The 18,999-nt window shown below is 40.2% G+C and overlaps 1 protein-coding gene across 3 annotated transcripts in view; it reads right to left on the reverse strand.

Moving 5' to 3' along the window:
* The window catches only part of tmem178b (transmembrane protein 178B), a 146,563-nt gene that overhangs the window by 7,102 nt on the left and 120,462 nt on the right, over positions 1-18,999 (reverse strand). For all 3 annotated transcript variants that reach the window (XM_038739141.1, XM_038739142.1, XM_038739140.1), the window contains one exon: positions 691-828. In XM_038739141.1, the coding sequence (XP_038595069.1) occupies positions 691-828 (138 nt within the window). The remainder of the gene's footprint in view (positions 1-690; positions 829-18,999) is intronic.

Consider the following 18,999-nt stretch of genomic DNA (forward strand, 5'->3'; position numbering starts at 1 on the left):
TAGTTACTACTGACTGTCCACTGCCAGGAAGTGGGACACACAGGGTTGTGTGTGTCTGTGTGTGTGCTTAGGGGAGGCAGGAGCTGGATATGTAGCTCATACACTGCACTTTCATTCATCAGTCTAAATTACCACCATCAACACTCACTAATGAGAACACAAATACACACATTGCTGTTTGCTGTGTTTTTTTTCTCTCTGGTCTTAGGCAGTGTGTGCTGGTAGTCAGACTGTATGTAATGCTTCTCATAGTAGTTAGATGTATGTAAAATGAATTCACACTTGGATAATGTTTTAGCTGTGAATTTACTGTTATTTTGAGACAAGAATAGTTCACCATTTTGGCAAAATACGTGTATTGATGTCCTTTATGATAGTGAGGCTGCGTAACAAAATTCTGTGGAACACCCTACAAAATCACTAAATGTGATTAACAACACATGCAGCGTTATTCCTAATTAGAGTCATTTGAGCATTGTTGGTTTTAGGTAACCTAACTGCTTAAATAGTCCTATCAATAATGACAACGTGAAAGTGTCCCAGTGAAACAAGTAGACTCGTGGTTCAGTCTGTGTTGTGAAATGTCACAAATCGCTCTGTGCATTACTTACTACATTTACCCGCTACTGTGGCTGGTAGGTTGGGCAAATTCACCCGCCACAACACAAAATCGCCGCTTGTGTGACTTACCTCCCATGAGGAAGAGGAGGCCGGCAACGTATTGCATGAGGCCTCTGTCCCAACAGCAGCCTAGCACGCCGATGATCCAACCGAACAGGATGATGGCCACCGCCATGCCCATGAAACCTGCCGTCATTCGCCGCAAGTCTGAGGAAACACAACAGGAGAGAGGTGAAACATCAGTAGAATAACAACTTAACACTGACCTGAACAGGATAGTGCAGCTGTGAATTAAACAAAACATGAAACACACATGTAAATGCTCTGTATAGCGCCTTTCTAGTCTTTGCAACCACTTTCACACTACATCACATTCACACACTGAGCCTAAGTGTTCAAACAGAAACTAACATCAAAACATTCACACACTGGTGGAACAGCCACCAGGGGCAATTCAGAGTTCAGTATCTTGCCCAAGGACACTTCGACATGCAGCCTGGAGGAGCCGGGAATTGAACCGCCGATCTTTAGATTAACAGGCAACCCGCTATACCACAGCCGCACATGTTCATTCTGTCTGAAAGATGGCAGACAAGACAAGAGATTTTTTCAACACAATAGCTACCAGTGGAGAACAGGACAAGTTAGAAAAAACTATATTCTAAAGTGTGAGGGACTGTACTGCTTTCACAGTGTGTTTCTGTCTATGAAAGTTAATTTTACCACTTTTGACAAAATGTTTTGTGTAGTTGTACTAAAGAATTCGGCTGTTTTTTTGGGGGGGTAAGTACATTTTGTTTTAAGCCTGTTTTTCGCAGTTAATTTCATAGTTATCGTGAATTACAGATGTACCAAGCTAGCTAGCTAGCTCCACCCTCTCGTCACTTCTGATTCCAAAACACCAAGGTGGTGATGGCCAAAATGCCAAACTTGATGCTTCTCTTTGATAAAGCTTATAGTTAGGGCTGGCCAGGGTGAGCCCTGAACCATCCTTCAATTATGCTGCCATAGGCCTAGACTGCCAGGAGACTTCCCATAATGCACTTTTACTTTGCAGTAGACACTGTTATAATCTACAACATGTTCTAAAACATGAAAAAGGAAATGGTTTATTATAACGTAAGTGATTACTTATTACAACACGAATACTTGTAGATTGTATTTTATTGTCAATGTGATGTTTATACTGTATATCAGTAAAGATCAGCCAGAAAATAATTTCCACACAGTCCATAAAGACCATCAGTGTCAGTCAGAGACACATTGGTCCAGTTTTACTTAAAGTTAAACAGCTGGTGCATTTTGACAAAGTGGTTTAGCATTTCAAAAACTCCAACTGTACAACTGACACGAAAGATTTGTTCTGCTTAACTAAATCAGAATTATTCAATGAGTCTCAAATGATGCCACAGTAACACAGTGAATAAACTAAAGTGAAGACACCCTCACAAATGGCACTGAGACTCAAGGGTGCTGTAGAAACATCCAATGCGACATCTCAGACGGTGCTGACCTAATCTTTATGAACAGATTCCTGCATATGAATGCAGAATATAGGCAAGACACAAGATTTTGTTATCTGAAGGGCTCTTGTGTTCGTTTGCAGTTCGTTTGTAGTCTGAGCAAGAAAACATTCCGTGTGGAGAGCAAAAGAGGCAGAACGCATTGGCTGAAACAATGACACATGGAAGAGGAAGTCCTGGACCGGATATTTGTTATCTGCTATGTGGATATCTGCTGGCTACACCAGAAGCCCCCAGAGGCTTTGTTGTCAGTCAATAGCCAATGGGTTCTGAAACTCGTGCTGACCTGCTTCTGCTCTGATCTGAGAAAGCATGTATTCTACCCTCATCCTGCCAGAAGGAGCTGAAAACAAACATCTGACATTATCACCTTATTCAGTTTATATGATTCCGGATGTGTTTCAGCCTTTCAGATGAGTTTCTGAATCAAGAGAACACAAGTCACTTTCACAAGTTTATGTTTGATCCCTGCTCAACCCATCAGCCAGAGCCCTGGCCAAAAAGATCCAAGATCAGTCAAACCAGACACAGCTAATTACCTAGATGCCTACAATTCACATAAGATATCATTAGCGTTAATCTGCTCTTACAGTAATTACTGCTGTAGGGAGAAATCACATGAAGAGAAAGAGATCATTGGTGTGACTTAAAGAGGTGATTAAATGTGTTAAGTGACAGCAAATCTTATTAAAATAAAAAATACATAGCATTAAAAATAACTGCTGGTTTCATTTCTGACTCACGCGCCTGTTTTGTGTCTGAGGCACACCGGTTTTTTGTCAGTTCTTGTTCAATCAGTGATGTGAAGCTGGTGAAAACATGGAATGTGGCCAGATACAGCTACACGGCTGAAAGTTAGAATCTGTATATAGAGTGCAGCAGATGTTTCCAGCCCAGTGGGATTCAGTGCTGACTTCAGGCTTTCAGTTCATATTAACATTACCAGCTGGACCAGACTGTTCATGGTAAGCACATTACATCTACGAAGCAAACTGCAACCTTTGTGTTCTCAATTAAGAGTCTAATTATTGGTAATGTACATTGTTCAGAAGGTAATCCACTCTTCAACAGTTTTTCGGTAGAGGCATCCCTCTTTTGATGGAGCTCGAGTCCCTGTCATAGTTTGACCGCCACATCATGTCGGTTAACCTTACCATTCATGTGCATCTTGTGAACGCGTTGCATTCATTGCTGAGGATGTGCACAACCAACGCTCCAAACAGCGGGACACAAGAGGCAGCCATCATGCACATGCGGACCCGTAGTAAAAAGTAAGTATATCCAGCTAATGGGACCATCGTGCATTTCCTCTCTCTCCTCTGTGTGTAGTAGTGGATACGAGCCTTTCTAAGAGTTTGCACCTTGTTAACCCTCCATAACAGTTATGAGGACTGTATCTCATTTATAGATCTTCGCACTGTTTTTCTTATATTTCTATTACTATTGCAGATTATTATATTATATACCCTTTATTGTAGTAACCACATTCACATAGGGATATCCTAAACTACCAACAAAGACTGAGTGGCACTTCAATGTGTGTTATGAACTGGATTCATTGACCCAACCCCATATATATACTGTTCTTACCGGACAACCTGTGGAGCTTGGACCTACATCCATAGAACCATTGTTCACTTAGGGTTAGGGTTACACGTTTGGTATTCAGTTAAAAAAACAGTATAATTAACTCACTAAAAGACCATTGAACTGTGTCCTCTTCAAGTCCAACCACCAAAATCCAAACGGGAGAAGCTCACCTCAGTAGCCTTCAGTTATTATTGTTCCCCCTGGGTTTTTACAATATTTACCAAATCAAGGAAAGTACATAAAGCTTTTGGTTTTGGCATACTGATTATGGTTATACTGTCAGGCTGTGCTTTTTGAGTGAGTTCTCACAGAATCAGAGAAGCAACAAGGATAATGCTGATAGAACTAATCCCCCTACATAAACACATACATGAACAACCCCTCTTAGATAAAAATCAACCTTACTAAAAGCTTAGCACATGAGGAGGAGGTTGGGGTGATGGTAGAGCTTTAGCGGCAAATGGCGTTGCCATAAGCGCATGAGCTGAGTAATAGTGAGAAGTAATGCAAGTGAGACTTCAGTGCTCCGCTTGAATTAACACAGTGTTCCATATCTGTGGGTTACAAGCTTAGAAGCCATCGGAACTCTGACTGAATGTAGAATAAAATACAAATATAGAGACAAAACAGCTAGAAGGACTTCTGCAATTTTCTTTATATTAAAAGAAACACGTTGTAGGTCAGGTTAATAAAAACATGTGAAAATCCACTTTAAAAGTTAAAGCATTTACACTGCCAGAAATCCGTCATCGCACCAGTGAAGAATTAGTGGAGGAATGATTCAGGTTGCTTTAAAGAGCAGAAATTTACTGAGTGCTTGTCAGGTGGGAAAATGTTTTTGTGTTGCTGGGAGAAGACAGAGAGAGAATCAGAATGGAGGCTTCCAATGAGGCTTCATTTGCTCAGCACAAGTAAGTAAATAAAATCATTCAGAACTACTTCTGTTAATTTGCTTATATTGTTTAATGCCACACTACTTACAACCCACTACATCCATGGTATCGCCTAATACTAAAGGTGCTCCTAATACTAAAGCAAAGCGAACATTGTAGGCAGTGCGTTTACATACAAAGTCAAAGCAAAGAGGCAGAAAGGCGCAATTTCCTGTCGGGCAGTGCAGAGGGGGCGCTGCCGGCGAGGCGAAAGCCTTCATGTACGTATGTTGAAAATTTTCAACTCGAGTGAGAAATTCGCATGATGTTGAGTCACGATAGCCTTTCAGGGTTGAGATTATCCGGACATCACAGAGGCTTCAGAGCGTTGTGTGGAGAGGGCCAGGCAGAAAGGGGGATTGAAACGCCGCTGGCCAGCAGAGAGCTACTAAACTACTAAGCTAGGACAGAACCAGGAACAGCGCTGCAGCTTTTGGACAAATAAAGACGCGTAGTCGGTTTGGATTCTGCTCTGACAACTACGCCGTTTACTCGCGGAGGAGTTTTTTGTCAGACAAAAAACAAGCATATTTTGCCTTCAATTACGATAATTAATCTTACTAAGATTTTAGTTTTTGCAGTGAATCATTTCTAAGACTTATTTACTCACCCATCTAGTGTATAACGTTTTTGTTTAATGTTTGCTTTTTGTAAGTAGCGCAAAGGGAACTACAACTTCATCTTGTTACACAACCCTGTGCTGTAAAATGATAAACAAATCTACCATGTACCTTGCATTATTCATGTCCACTTGATGTAATCTGCATTTCTAACTTTCTATTCTGTATCGTCATGGTGACAGTGTCTTCAGACATGGAAACAAACTCTAGGAAGTATCGCATATATACAAGTAAGACAATATTTCAAAGACTGGAGCATTTTTCAGGCTGACTGTCCTAGATATATTTCTGACACATGCAGATACTCATGTGGAACTCCCTGTCAGAAGGCCTGTCCATCACACACTGTGACCTGGTGACCCCGGATTTTTACTGTAAGGCATGAGTCTGACAGCCAATGACACTGTAGAACTCATGATTCATCATGCTGAGCATCCACACTATGCACACATGCTCTTTCTTCACATATCGTGTCGTTTTGCTTCAGATTCTGCTTTGGTCAAACTGCTATAGAGCATATTTACTTCAATATTCTGTGGTTCAGTTCCTTAGTAAACCCTGCTGTTTCAGACTTCTGGTATATTTGATCCATCTACAGGAAGATCGATGTGAATTTGCGGAGCACATTCATGCTCCCCTGAGGTTGGAGCTCTTGTTTCTTGAGAGATGAGAGTTGAGATCGAGATAAACCTGTATTTGCTTCATTTGTTTTAATAGAAGGCTCATGTAGGTCAGTATGAGTTCATGCTCTACTTTGAGCCATATTTTCCCCTCACTCTGCACCATGACAGTCAGGTCAGATAAGCTTTCAACATTTTCTCTGTCAGGAGCCAGATCCTGCAGGTCACTGCGGGACTCCACGTGTTTCAGTATTGAAGAGGAAAAAGCTAGAGCAAAATCCCTTGAGGCATACTTCTAGAGGAAGTGCCCTCTGGTAACAATGCAGCCCTGCTGCCCTCTCCTGCATCACTATATGTGCTGAACCACATGTACCATCCTGTCCTGCAACCATGGCCAACAGGAATGTGGGCAAATATGAAGATCAGGAGAAGTCAGTTGGTCATAATAGTTGAAGAGAATTAGCATCCTAGCACATTGGGTCTCAGAATAACAAACTTCACTCAATAAAATATAGTAATATTTATTAAGTATGGATAGCATAATGTCACCACAACAGGTGTGTAAGTAGAAATGTAATTTACGATTACAAAAGAAAAGATTGTAAAAGACTGAATGAATAAAAATGCAATAATATGATACTACTTATACATCAGACAGCATGCTAACATGTTCAAAATGACAATTTTAACATGCTGATGTTTAGCAGGTAATGTTTGTCATGCTCATCCACTTAGTTTGGTGTGTTTTCATGCTAACGTTTTCTAATTAGCACTTAATACAAAGTACACTTACGGCTGGTGGAAAAGTCAGTTTTGCCAAATTTCATGGTAAGACACCTGCATTTACCAACTCAAACCAAAAATGGCAACCTTATCTTTTGTATTCCCAAAATGCCATGGCAATGGAGTTTTCACTCTGGACAACAGGCATCCCCACAGCCAGTGTGGCTGTAAATATTAAAGGATAATAAAGAATTACAATTTATGAACAATTGCACAAGATAGGGGAGACGGGTATGTTTGTAACATGGCGAGAGTTGTAATAACACCAAAGTTCAGTATTCACCTACTTCCTCCCCGATCAGGCATGGTGGCTATCAAGTCTGGAAAGAGGTGCATTCAGAATATATAGAGCAAAATATTATTTTGAGGTAAGAACGTAAATTTTTTGACCAAGACTATATTTTGTTTAGTATCTATACTATTGCAGATAGAATTGTTTGACTTATATTAGATTGAAATATAGTTTCTTAGGCAACATGTGATGCATTTCCTTTCTAATTTCAAACCACTATGCTAATACAGCTAGCTAAACATTGGCCGACAGGGGCAGGGAGGGTTGTAACACTTCTTTTAAGAGTGTTACAACCATCCACTGTACATGAAACTAGGGACTTTCTTGATTTTAATATTTTACAGAGTTCCCTTTGCAGTCTGCCCCCCTCCAGCTTGCACTCCAGGGTTACCAGCATTAATTTGTCAGCACTGTGACCAGTACTCCCCATTCACATGTAGTTCATGTGTTGGTGTGTGTTTCGGCGCTTGATCTTTTCCATACTCCGTCTCTGTCGGTGGAGAGGGCAGAGAGAGTGTACGGGCAGCTTGTGAAATTCCAGTGTGCAAGAAAAAGTCCCGCTACGCCAAAGAGTAAAATATAGAAGTGCCAGTACTGGTGAGTACTGGCCCACTTCAAGCACTGACTGTGACTCTGAATAAGAATATACACACATTGACACACACTCACACACACACACCTCTTTTTTGTTAGACCTAAGGATGTACAAAGATGTTCTTTAATTAGGTGCATTTTAATAGTATTTATTAAGTATACTGTTAAGTGAGTTTATTCTGTAGATAAATACTGTACATGTGTGACAAAGTCTGTTACAGCAAGAGAGAAACATTGTTATTTGATATCACTACCTGTTTTTGAAGCACATCATATGGTGTGGCATCTATTTTTGCTTTTTTTGTCTTATTGTTACAACTTACCCCAGCATGCGTTACTAACTAGTGTTGTAGTCCAGACCACCTAAACCGAGACCAAGTCAAGACCAAGACCAGAGTTTATCGAGACCGAGACAAGACCAAGAGTTTTAGGGGCTGAGACCGAGTCGAGACCAAGACCAGTTCTCCACATTACATGACACACAATAAAATGTGGACTTCTCAAACACTCCTTTTCCATGCTTACCATTGCGGGTAGGGGTGACAGTCAGGTAGATACAAGAAAACATATTTTTCATTATGGTTATTGGATGCATTTGAAGAAATACATTTTACATCCAATCAAAGTAAGGTTGTTAACAAATTAATCAGACGATGCAAAAGCAGGTCTGATTTAAGGTCTGTGATATTCTCGTAGGGGATTGAATTGGTGCCATTTGTAGTGAACAAATGTTGGCACTTTGTATAAAAGTTTGAAAACTCTACCTACAAAATTCAGTGAGTTATAGTTGCTGAAGCAAAAAGTGTTACACACTTACCTACATTTAACAATGTAACGTGTATTATTTGCTTTTAATGGTTGCTCGCAGTTGCTCTGCTTCCAGGTCTTTGTGCTAGCTAGTTTAATATGAGGGTATTATTGGAGCAAGTCAATTGAGCACCTTTGACAGTAAAAATTTGTAGTCACAAGTGTATCAGTACATTTGAAGTCGCAAAGTAAAATGCTTTAGGAGTTGCAAACGTTTTGATTTTTTTTTCTCTCCCATGAACACAACGGTTAAACCTTCACAAATTCTTCTCAGCAGGTGTACAAATCCTGTTCACTATGAATCACACATTAAGAAAATCACATTGTTGCTGTTTGCTGCAGTAAATGTGGTGCAAAACATACACCTGTGTCAAAAAATGTGAGGCCATGGATAAAATTTGCACATCCACAAATGTACAAACAGTATGTGAATTCATGCAATGAGAGTGGCACATCTGTGGAATATTTTATCACAAGTCTTGTTTTTTTCTAGGACATTTTTCTAGCACGAACACACGCCAACACCAACTGCTTGAATTTGCTGCTACATGTCTCAAATGCTGTTTTTTCAGTAACAAATGAGACGTTCCACACACTTTCACTTTTGCGTCACAGATCTCAGTGAAATGTGGAGCAAAACTGATTTGTATCGGTAGAGCCAGCACTGTTCAGAGATCAAAACTGTGAGCGTATGAGTTTCTTAATTTGTGATCTGCAGTATAAAATGTGTGCACCTGCAATGAAGAATCTTAGAAGGTGTTGTGTGTGGGACAGAATGTTATTATTATTTATTTTTCCAAATCCAAAGGATTTTTGTCTGTGACTTCAAACTTACTGATGCACGTGTGTCTATTTTGTACAACTACAAGTTAAACATATGGACCTGTATCTGCACTATTTACACCGAGATGAAATTGATGAGGATCTTCTTGTCAAACTTTGGGTAAGATGACAAACAGCCTGCAGCATATTGAGTCAAAAGTGTGTGTTTTCTCAAGTTTTCCTATCACTCCACTGAAATCGATCAACACAAGATCAACATCCAGTATCTGCAGTGAGTGACTGCAGGTACAGACAGAGGAAATGAAAGGAGGGATTTTAGAGCTGTTGCTGTTTGACATGACCAATGCTACACTCCAAGCATACCAGGCACAGTCTAATTCCCTTTAATGGCTAGAACAATACTGCCAAATGCCAAGCCTTTTTGTCACTTGGGGTACATGACTGTATGTGAAAGGTAACATATCTCACAAAAGTGAGTACACCCCTCACATTTTTGTAAATATTTTGTAAATGACACTTTGCTAAAATGTAAAGTAGTGAGTGTACAGCTTCTATAACAGTGAAAATTTGCTGTCCCCTCAAAATAACACATCACACAGCCATTAATATCTAAACCACTGGCAAAGAAAGTGAGTACACCCCTAAGTGTCATTTACTGCATACTGTACAAAGAAAAGGAGTACAAAAGAAACATTGACGTCTACTTTACTGAATAAACCGTGGCAGCTGTGCAGTGATGACTGTCTGAGAGTCTTCAGTGTCCATCCAATGCTGCACTACTGTGGCAACATCACTAATAGTCTGTGAATGGGAACACGGGTAAAAAAGAGCTGCCAGTTCAGTCTGACATTCTGTATTCAAACTCAGTACCACAGAATGCCCTATGACCACTAACTCCATTACAACAGCTGACCTGTTGCATCTGCATACGCTTCAGTGTATGGGTGACTGAGCATTGTCAGGTTTGATCTGGATACCTTCCTGAGAGATCTATTTCAACCATGATGCACAGTTTGATGTATGTCTCTGTAGCTGTCAGCCTGTCTGTCTTGGTCTGTGGATCCTAGATAGGTCCTTGCAGCAGTCAGAATTCTGACGGGGCACGCAGGCCTGTGTGTTGGCTGGAACTGGGAGCTGTCAGATGTCATCCATGCCCCTGCAACTGAATACATTTCACCTCCCCTGGAAATCTGAAAAGCATGAGTGATGGATATACCCTAGGTGTGCATCCCCTTGTGTGTTATGCTAGTATTATCTAAGGAGAGTATGCAGGGAAAGAAGCAGAGCAGTCAGTATCAGTGTGTCGTACCTTGTGCTGCACTGTTCATGGTATTCATTTTTCATGTCATTTTTGCATTAAATGAGGCTGAAATTGTGTCTCGCATCTTGGTATTTTTTGTGTGTTCATAAAAAACATGTTATTTGGTTGACAAGGTAAATATTACAGATTGTTGTGGAGGATGAATGCTGATTTACCATGGCCAAGTATGCCTATAGGAATTCCATTCATATTGAATAATTCCACCCCACAATTTACATCCAGTGCCAATTTTCAGTGCCTGTGCCGGAGGTAGTGTGTCCTTCATGGAGTGAGCTGGAAAGTAAGTGTTTGGAAATGGCGGTGGTGCATGGGTGTGTGTGGCACAACTGAGTTTCATGCAGGAGACCAGAGTTTTCTAAGAAACCTTGAATTATATGTCAAGTTTTTATTAACCGTTACCACAATGTTTACCTTGTCTTAACCACCCAGTAATCGCCATGCACAGATATTGTAAAAAAAAAAAAATTTAGATAATCAGATTTGAGTGTGTGTAAAGCCTTAGTAACGTATTAATGTTTCACAAAGTTTTAGTATTTGTTTCAGTCAGATATTCTCCATCTTGTAAGTCTTATTTGAATTTTAAATACAATATATCTAAGAACACTAAGGTCCCTAAATTAAAATCACATGTCATTTGTAAGTGGAATCTTAAACATTTTTATCATGATTCATTTCATTTTAATTGGAGTAGAATAGAGCTTATCCCTGATGTGGAGACAGCTTGGACATTCTTTAATGAGGGTTTTACACAAATCATAAATACACATGCCTCATTCAGGAGATATAGAGTAAAGGATAACCCCTGGTTTTCCCCAGAGCTAGCAGAAATTATTCATGAGCGTAACTTGGCTTGGGCCAAAGCAAGGACAACAGATTCTACATCTGATTAGCTTGCATTTAGACAGCTAAGAATGCTCCTCTTTTATTATGTAGTGAACAACGGTGTGGATTTGTGCATTTCACATTGAATAAATTTGGAGCTACCCTAAATTCCTTTCTCCTCCCCAGAGAAGATGGGGAGGGGTCAAAGTTGCTTTCTCTAAGTGCTATCCCGACCATAAAACTGGCACCTTTTGATTCCGAAGCTGATAACGCGGGGCCTGACTGTGTTCAGGATGCTCATAAGAACAGAATGCTCGCATTGTTTTTGTATTGTTGTAAATGGTACCTTGATTCTGAAGAGCAGTGTGTGCACAAACTGCAAGATCTTTTTAGAGAGACGCATGTAAAAATAATTCTTTTGTTCTTGTAGATTCATAGTCTGAAAACATTGTGAGCCACTAAAACTTATCATTTATGGACCTGGTAAGGAATTCATTGTTTGATAACACACACAATACAACAAAGAAGTGTCAGAGTAAAAAAGGTGCCAGTATCAGCAGCTGCACAGTATGTGCAATTTATTTTGGACAATTTATCTTGGTTTGATTGTATGCAGGGGCGGATAGGCCACCTGGCAATTCTGGCATATGCCAGAGGGGCCGCACTATTTGTTTTGAGGTGGGCCGATCAGATTGATATTAATATCAGTGTTTCTCAAAAATCAGCTTTACTTGGGCGGCCGCTGAGGTACATTAATGGCCATCCAACTACAGACGAAACACTGAGAGAAATGTTCATCCATTACGCTATAAGACTCAGACGGTGGATAATTCACAAGCAGGGACCAGGTAAAGCAACATCGAACACTTTGGTGCAGGTGCAACTGGGTACAATGTTGGTTTCGTTTGGCTTCCTCATTAACAATCCTCCTCCACGCACCCGCAGGTGAAAACAGAATCGTGGGTGGACATTGTGAGTGCTGTGTCATTTTGGCCACTTTATTAAACTGCCCACTGCTGATAGAGAAAGTCAACAGGGCCGACAAATACAGGGAGAGATAAAGAAAGAGGTAGGGCAAGCCGCTGTGTTTGCAGCAGAAGTGTCTGTTCTGTTCTTGTGTGGAAATATTAGAAGTCAAGGCAAGGAGAGCAGAATTAAGTAGGCTAATGAGTAATGTTTTTATTCATGTGTATTCCAATGTTGAGCGCAGCATGTGAGAAAACATTTTTCTGCAATGTTCTATATGCTACTGTGTTAATGGATGTTGCTGGAATCGGTACAGACAGAGAGCCCTGGTCTTCTTACAGGCTACCAGTGCTGTGAGGAAGGATGCTAGGCCTAGCAGAGACAGGGAGGAGGGTAGAGGAAGGAAGAAAACAGTCACACAAAAATGTTCGGGTTGTAATCAACTCTGCAGTAAAGAAAGACAGTAACAGCAGACAGACAGAGAGAGCAGAGAGAACACAGACTCAGATGGACAGCCATTGTTTCAACTGATTGTGTAATTTTGTGTGCTCTTAAAAAATTAGTGAGCATTGTGTCCCAGTCAGATACATGGAATGTTACAAATCTGTTACCATTGGTGTCCATTGGGGACATGTCCCCATCACTTTTTGAAAGCAAAATTAGTTAAATATGTTCTGAAAAAATAGCTTGGAACAAGAATCTTATTTGCAGAATAAGAAAACATGCAATGCAATTTAAATATAGAAGAAACAAATGTGCATTGTCCAAGAAGTTACTTGAACCACAAAAAAAACCTTAAAGTTACTTAAACCACAAAAAAAAGCTACTGATTACTGCCTTATATTCCATTTTATTGTTATATTTTGCATTGTCACCTGCTATGTGGATTTTGTGCTGCCATTCATATAAATAAAGACATTTACTCCATAAATTGGTGCAGAAAATGTCTCCAGAATGCAGGAAATTAAGAGTTTAATCTCAAAATCTTCTGGGGGAAGACCCCCAGACCCCCCACTCAGATATTTCATTAAGGAATATTTATTCAAAATAGTGTTAAAAAATCTTCTCGTCCTGTTCTCTGACCAAAGTCTTTAATCACACCCCTATTCTCAGACCTTATGTCACCCACGTCTTTTCAACACAGTGTCAGCGCTTGCTGTTACATACAGTCGGCCTACTGCTTATATTGTTTCACCATCTGTACACAAATGTAGCCTAAGTAGTGAATGTGTGTTCGTGGGGATACGTGGTAAGGTGGGCTGGCGTGGCTACACTGCGAGGGCTGAATTTTTGTCCCAGTCCGCCCCTGACTGTATGTGAAATCTATTTCTGTAGAAAATACATTTACATAAATAAATCTATATGTGCTTCAAATACGTCTTATGTGGCTTTATTTTTTTAAATAATTCTCCTCGCAGTTGAAACTTAATTTGATATATTGTTGCAAGGTCTTCAATGTATTTGTCCAGTATAGGAGGCGCCTGCAGGCCACCATTAATTTGCCAGTGATTTGTTTAAATTGTTCCAGCATCTTTGTTACTGATAGTAAAGACCAGTAAATGCTCCTTAATGCAACCAACTGACTGTTCTTCTGTTGCATTTAAGTTGTGGGAGTTGTTCTGTGCTTCTAAGACAAACAGTGAGACATACACAGTGAAATAATGAAATATTCAGCAGAACAATAAACGTCCTAACTGTACAATAGGGGGGAAAAAGGAGGATAGAATAGAATAAGACAGATGATCAGAACAACCACTGCATTCAAAAACAAAAGCATACATTGAATCAATTGATTACCGAAGCTGCGTTCTGAATAACTGTGGATAATAACTGTACTCAATTGTTTACTGTATCAGCATGTGACAGGCTGCGGTCTGTCTGCTTTGCTCTACTAATAGGTTCCATTGTTCAGCTCTGTGCTGCAATTCCCTTTTAATTACGTCCTCTGCTCCAGGACCAATGGCCCAATGAAATTTCATAAAGAGAAATGGCTTTTGGTGCCTGTGAGGAAATGTATTTTCTGAGTCAGATAGATGGAGAGGAAAATGTCCTGTCTGTAACTGCTCAAAGATTGCCTGTTAATCAGCAGTTTGCTACCTTGAATACTCCTCTACACTGTTAGAATACACAGTACTACAGGAGCATAGTGTTGCAAATCTAGATCATATTTTCAGTGAAAAGTGGACTGTTGCATGGTCGGTGACCTGGAGTTTGGGGTTGTGACTCTCAAAAAATTATCGAGAAAGCCCTGAGGACAAACTTCTCTCATTTTCAACGACTTCAAAGGCGACACAGCGTAGCCTGCAGCTGCACTTTTCAACTTGACACTATGGCCACTGCCATGCCACTGTCAGAGATGTATCGCAATTCTTTGATTGACCCTCGTGATCCACCATTGCCACAGTTATCTATCTAGTTCAGGCAGTTCATTGTTTCCACTGTTAACATTTAGCGAACACAACAGTAACTATAATGCTTATCCACTTTTCTTTGACTGTGGCAATGTGCTGGCAACGGGAGAGACTCACTTCCCACAACAAATGGGAAGTGTCACATATCAGGGTTCAGGTTTCTCACACGGCCACCTTCCTTAAAAGGGGGTAGGTGGCATTCTGCTGGTGAGAAAAGTCAAGCTGTTGTAACGTTACCTTTTTGCCATCTAGTTAAACTCTTTTTTTGTGTGTTTAGCAGTTTTTTCCCCAATTAACTGGAAAAACCAAATACCCAAATCATTTCCTGACAGACACACACTATCAGTACTGATATGAATTTAGCTGCAGATGATTTAATTTTGTCATTCCCTAAAAACTGGTATATTTCCTACACAAAATAAAATAGCAAAAGTCATACCACTATACAAGACTGGAAGTAGACATGAGCTCATAAATTACAGACCTGTCTCTACTACCAAAATTCTCAAAAGATCTTCTATAGCAGAAAAGTTGATTTCCTCACTAAATATAAAATACTGTGTGATCAGCAGTATGACTTTAGAACTAACATGACAACTTCATTAAGGGAATTTGTTGAGGAAATAAAATGATATGCCATAGGAGTATCTTAAAAAAAATTTAGTTTTTAAAAGATATTGTTGACCATGAGGGGTGGCACTGTCCTGGGCAAGCAGCTACCCCAAGAATAGGTACCAGTACGTTCAAATTAATAACTTTAAATCACAACTAAAGAAGGTCACTTGTGGGGTTCCCCAGGGCTCAGTGTTGGGACCAGTGTTATTTCTACTGTACATAAACAACATCTATAAGGTTTCCAAGCTATTGAAAAGTGTTGTATTTGCTGATGATACAAGAATCTGGATCAACTTTTGGATACAATGGAGAGGAAACTGAAAACATGAAAGGGCTGGTTTATTATTATAAATGGTAAAAGCAGTGCCATAGGAACTCGGTCATTAAAATCTAGAGAGTTTATACCCTCATGATCCACAAACTTCATGAGATTCTTCCCCGTCATTCAACCTGCTGTGTTCTCTGTGCATCTGGATTCTCTACCTTGTTGTTTGTGCCTTGAACTGCAGCTGATAAAACACCATGGGTGGTCATTAAAAAAAACACAAATACCATCTTAGAAGCCAAGCAACTACATTATGAAATGCCATGATGTGTAAGAGTTACTGTTGCTGTATGAATTCTCTAACCTTTCATGTCCTTTTTGAACATGTTTGTATATAGGCAGTTAATGGTTACGCACGATGATTAGTATGTTTGCCTGAAATTTGTTTAAAACTTTTAAAATGTCAATTTTTAAAGGAAAGAATGTATCTTCTGGGGAGCATGAGTGCATCTGGCCAGTGTTTGTGTAGATAGCTTTCTCTGGACCAAATTGTAGGAACGACAGACAGACCAACCTTCTCCCCTCTAACTATGATGTATGCTTGGAATAAGGGCATCCAGCACTTCTAAACTATTTTACCAGCTTTAATAGGTGATAAAAACTCTGTTGAGCAGGGTGATAATTTGTATTAATCAAGGTCAGGAACTACAATCAAAGGATAAAGAGATGAAAATCAGCGGCTTCTGCTAAATTAATTCATATCTCAAAGCATTTGATGATCATAAAACTGAGAAAGAAACCTGCTGGCGAAGAGAAAAAGGAAACTGTCCAATCTGGTGCTGCAGGAAGCCCCATCCCTCCTCTGCCAAGCTGTATGACATATTCCTCTGCTAATATACAATAGATTCTCTTTCTAAAAGGCTGTGAAGCTCAGAGACAACTGCACGCTGCAGATGGAGCATTGGCGCTGACAGCCAATCACTGCGCAGCATCATTAAAGCGTTTTGCATGCCGCTGTGTTAATGGCTGTTGTGTGTCCCTTTGATGGGCCACTCTACTGGCACTGCCGATAAAATGGGACTTGGGTGATTCAGCATTTTTTGAGAGAAGATTTTCTTAATCTTCCCAGGACCGGTGCCAAGTTGTTGAGCGAGCAGCGCTTCAGCCTGGAACCCAAAAGCTGCATGAATGATTCAAAGGCAGAACAGGACGTCTGAGCGAGGGAGAGGCGGTGAAAAAAAATGACAAGCAGAGCTGGAGGAGAGAGAGATACCGAAAGCTCTTAGCCATTAATATCTGCAGTCCTAGACGCTCCGAGCATGGAAATGAGAGTGTCGCTCATTTAGAACGGATGTGCAGAGCTGAGAGCTTAAGCAGAGATAGGAACAGAAAGAGGAAATGACATGATGGTTTTGGTTAACTTAGACATTCCAGTCCTCACTTTAAGTACATGGATGCATCCTTTTGCAAACCGTGAAACCAAGACCAAGTTAAAGCTGATGAAAAAGATGCCTAACTAAAACATGAATACCAAGGGTTTAAAACATTTTTTGCCAGTGGTGCTCAAGCAAAGATCAGCGGGTCACAAAAAACTTGGTTCATCTTCTGGAGGCCACTAATGCACAGGAAATCTTAATGAAATCATTTGTTATAGAAAGATCTCCATTATGCAACCAAGGTGTTGGTCAAGAGGAAATCTTGGCCTGATGGAAAAGTCCAGATCACCATGACCATCATCATTATGATTCATCCTCTAAGGGGTTATTAATATCCATGCCAAATCTCATGGCAGTCTGGCAACTAGTTTGATCTTCCTCTGGATCAAAGTGTTGCATGTAGGTCAGTTGGTGCCTGTAGCTGAGGGATCTAGGGACAGAATGTGATAAATATGCTGCTTTTGTGGACGCTTGATGCGAGTCAACGCTGGGAAATAGGACAGCGATGTATCCCTGACACCGCTGTTGTGTGCAGGCTAAGCAAGTGTTCAGACTGAAAAACAGCCCTGCAACACCGCGTTGGCCGTGCTGCTGCAGCCATCAGTGAGACGTGGCTGGACTGTAATATGCACGAACAGTTATTTCAGTGGGCTGGCCTACCTGCCAGTCTACCTGCACTCCTAGCTGCTGCTGCCTACCTATGTGCACTCTGCCCGTGCACTCAACGCATGAAAATGTGTTTTGTTGGAATGGCTTTGGAGGGAGGCTTTTGAAAGGAAGGATTTTTTTTGGTTAGATTCCTCTTAAAGTCTACCTGTTTCTTGCTAGTTCTCCAATGTCGTGTCTGAGTCAGAGTGGTGAAAAGTGTCAATAAATTAATTGAGTGTAATTTAATTCATCATTTACCAGACTGACATTTCCTTAATAGATGATAAAGTGGAATGTGACTGTGTATTTGGTAGTAGCCTACATAACATTTTAAATATATTTGTTCATATTTGTAAATTTAAAGAGGGCATATTCTGCTCATTTTCAGGTTCAAAATCTTTAATAATATATTTATTTTATTTATAATATAATTATTTAGGGGTTGTACCAGAACAGGTTTACATGGTTTAATTTTCAAAAAACACCATATTTTTCTCATACTGCACATTGCTGCAGCTCCTCTTTTCACCCTGTGTTGAAAGCTTCGTTTTAGCTATGGAGTGATACATCTTGTCTCTAAATGATCTTTGTTGGGAGTTGCACATGCGCAGTACTAGTTAAGGACTACTAGCCAATCAGAAGCAGAGTAGGGCAGGTCAGTGAGAAGCCGGTAAACATGGCTTCGGTTCAGCTGTACATGTTCCCCTTACCAGCTTGGCAACATGGACTGGAGCAAGAGTTTCAGAGTGGTGAGTTATTAATCTGTAACAAAAGTATCTTTCATCCATAAAGTTTTAACTGAGCTCTGTCTCTACATCACAGTAACAACTTTATGTCCACTGACTGCCTGGAGGGTAGCTAGGTGATGGGAACTCCCTTTGGGCTGGACTTCAGGCCTTTTCACACTTCAAACTTATTACATGCACAAAAAAGGTATATAACTCACTAAAGGAGAAGGGGAAAGCCTAAAAGAATAAAATTACCTCTTTAAGTCAAAGTCACCGAAATGCTGGTAAAACGTGGTCAGACTACACGCAGCCTAAAAAAAAGCTTACTTTTTAACAACATTCTGCAGCTGCACCTCAATGCTGCTCACTCAGAAATATTAACATATAATCTCCAATATATGATAGGAATTACGTTCCATCAGTGCGACAATCAAATCATGAGGGATCGAGATAATTATTCACTAATCTTACGCATCTAATGCTTCATGCCGATTTTTACAGTTCACCCTGAGATTACACATTATGTGCCCTAAACATTCGAGTGGAACTGCTCTACTGACAGCTGTCTTGTGTGCAGAGTCATAGTGTTCACTTGCAAAAAGAAGTACATGTAGAGGTTTTA

This window comes from Micropterus salmoides, unplaced genomic scaffold (assembly GCF_014851395.1).
Source record: "Micropterus salmoides isolate LMB-PRFRI ecotype aquatic unplaced genomic scaffold, ASM1485139v1 Ms_hic_scaffold_23, whole genome shotgun sequence".
Classification (NCBI taxonomy): Eukaryota; Metazoa; Chordata; class Actinopteri; order Centrarchiformes; family Centrarchidae; genus Micropterus; species Micropterus salmoides.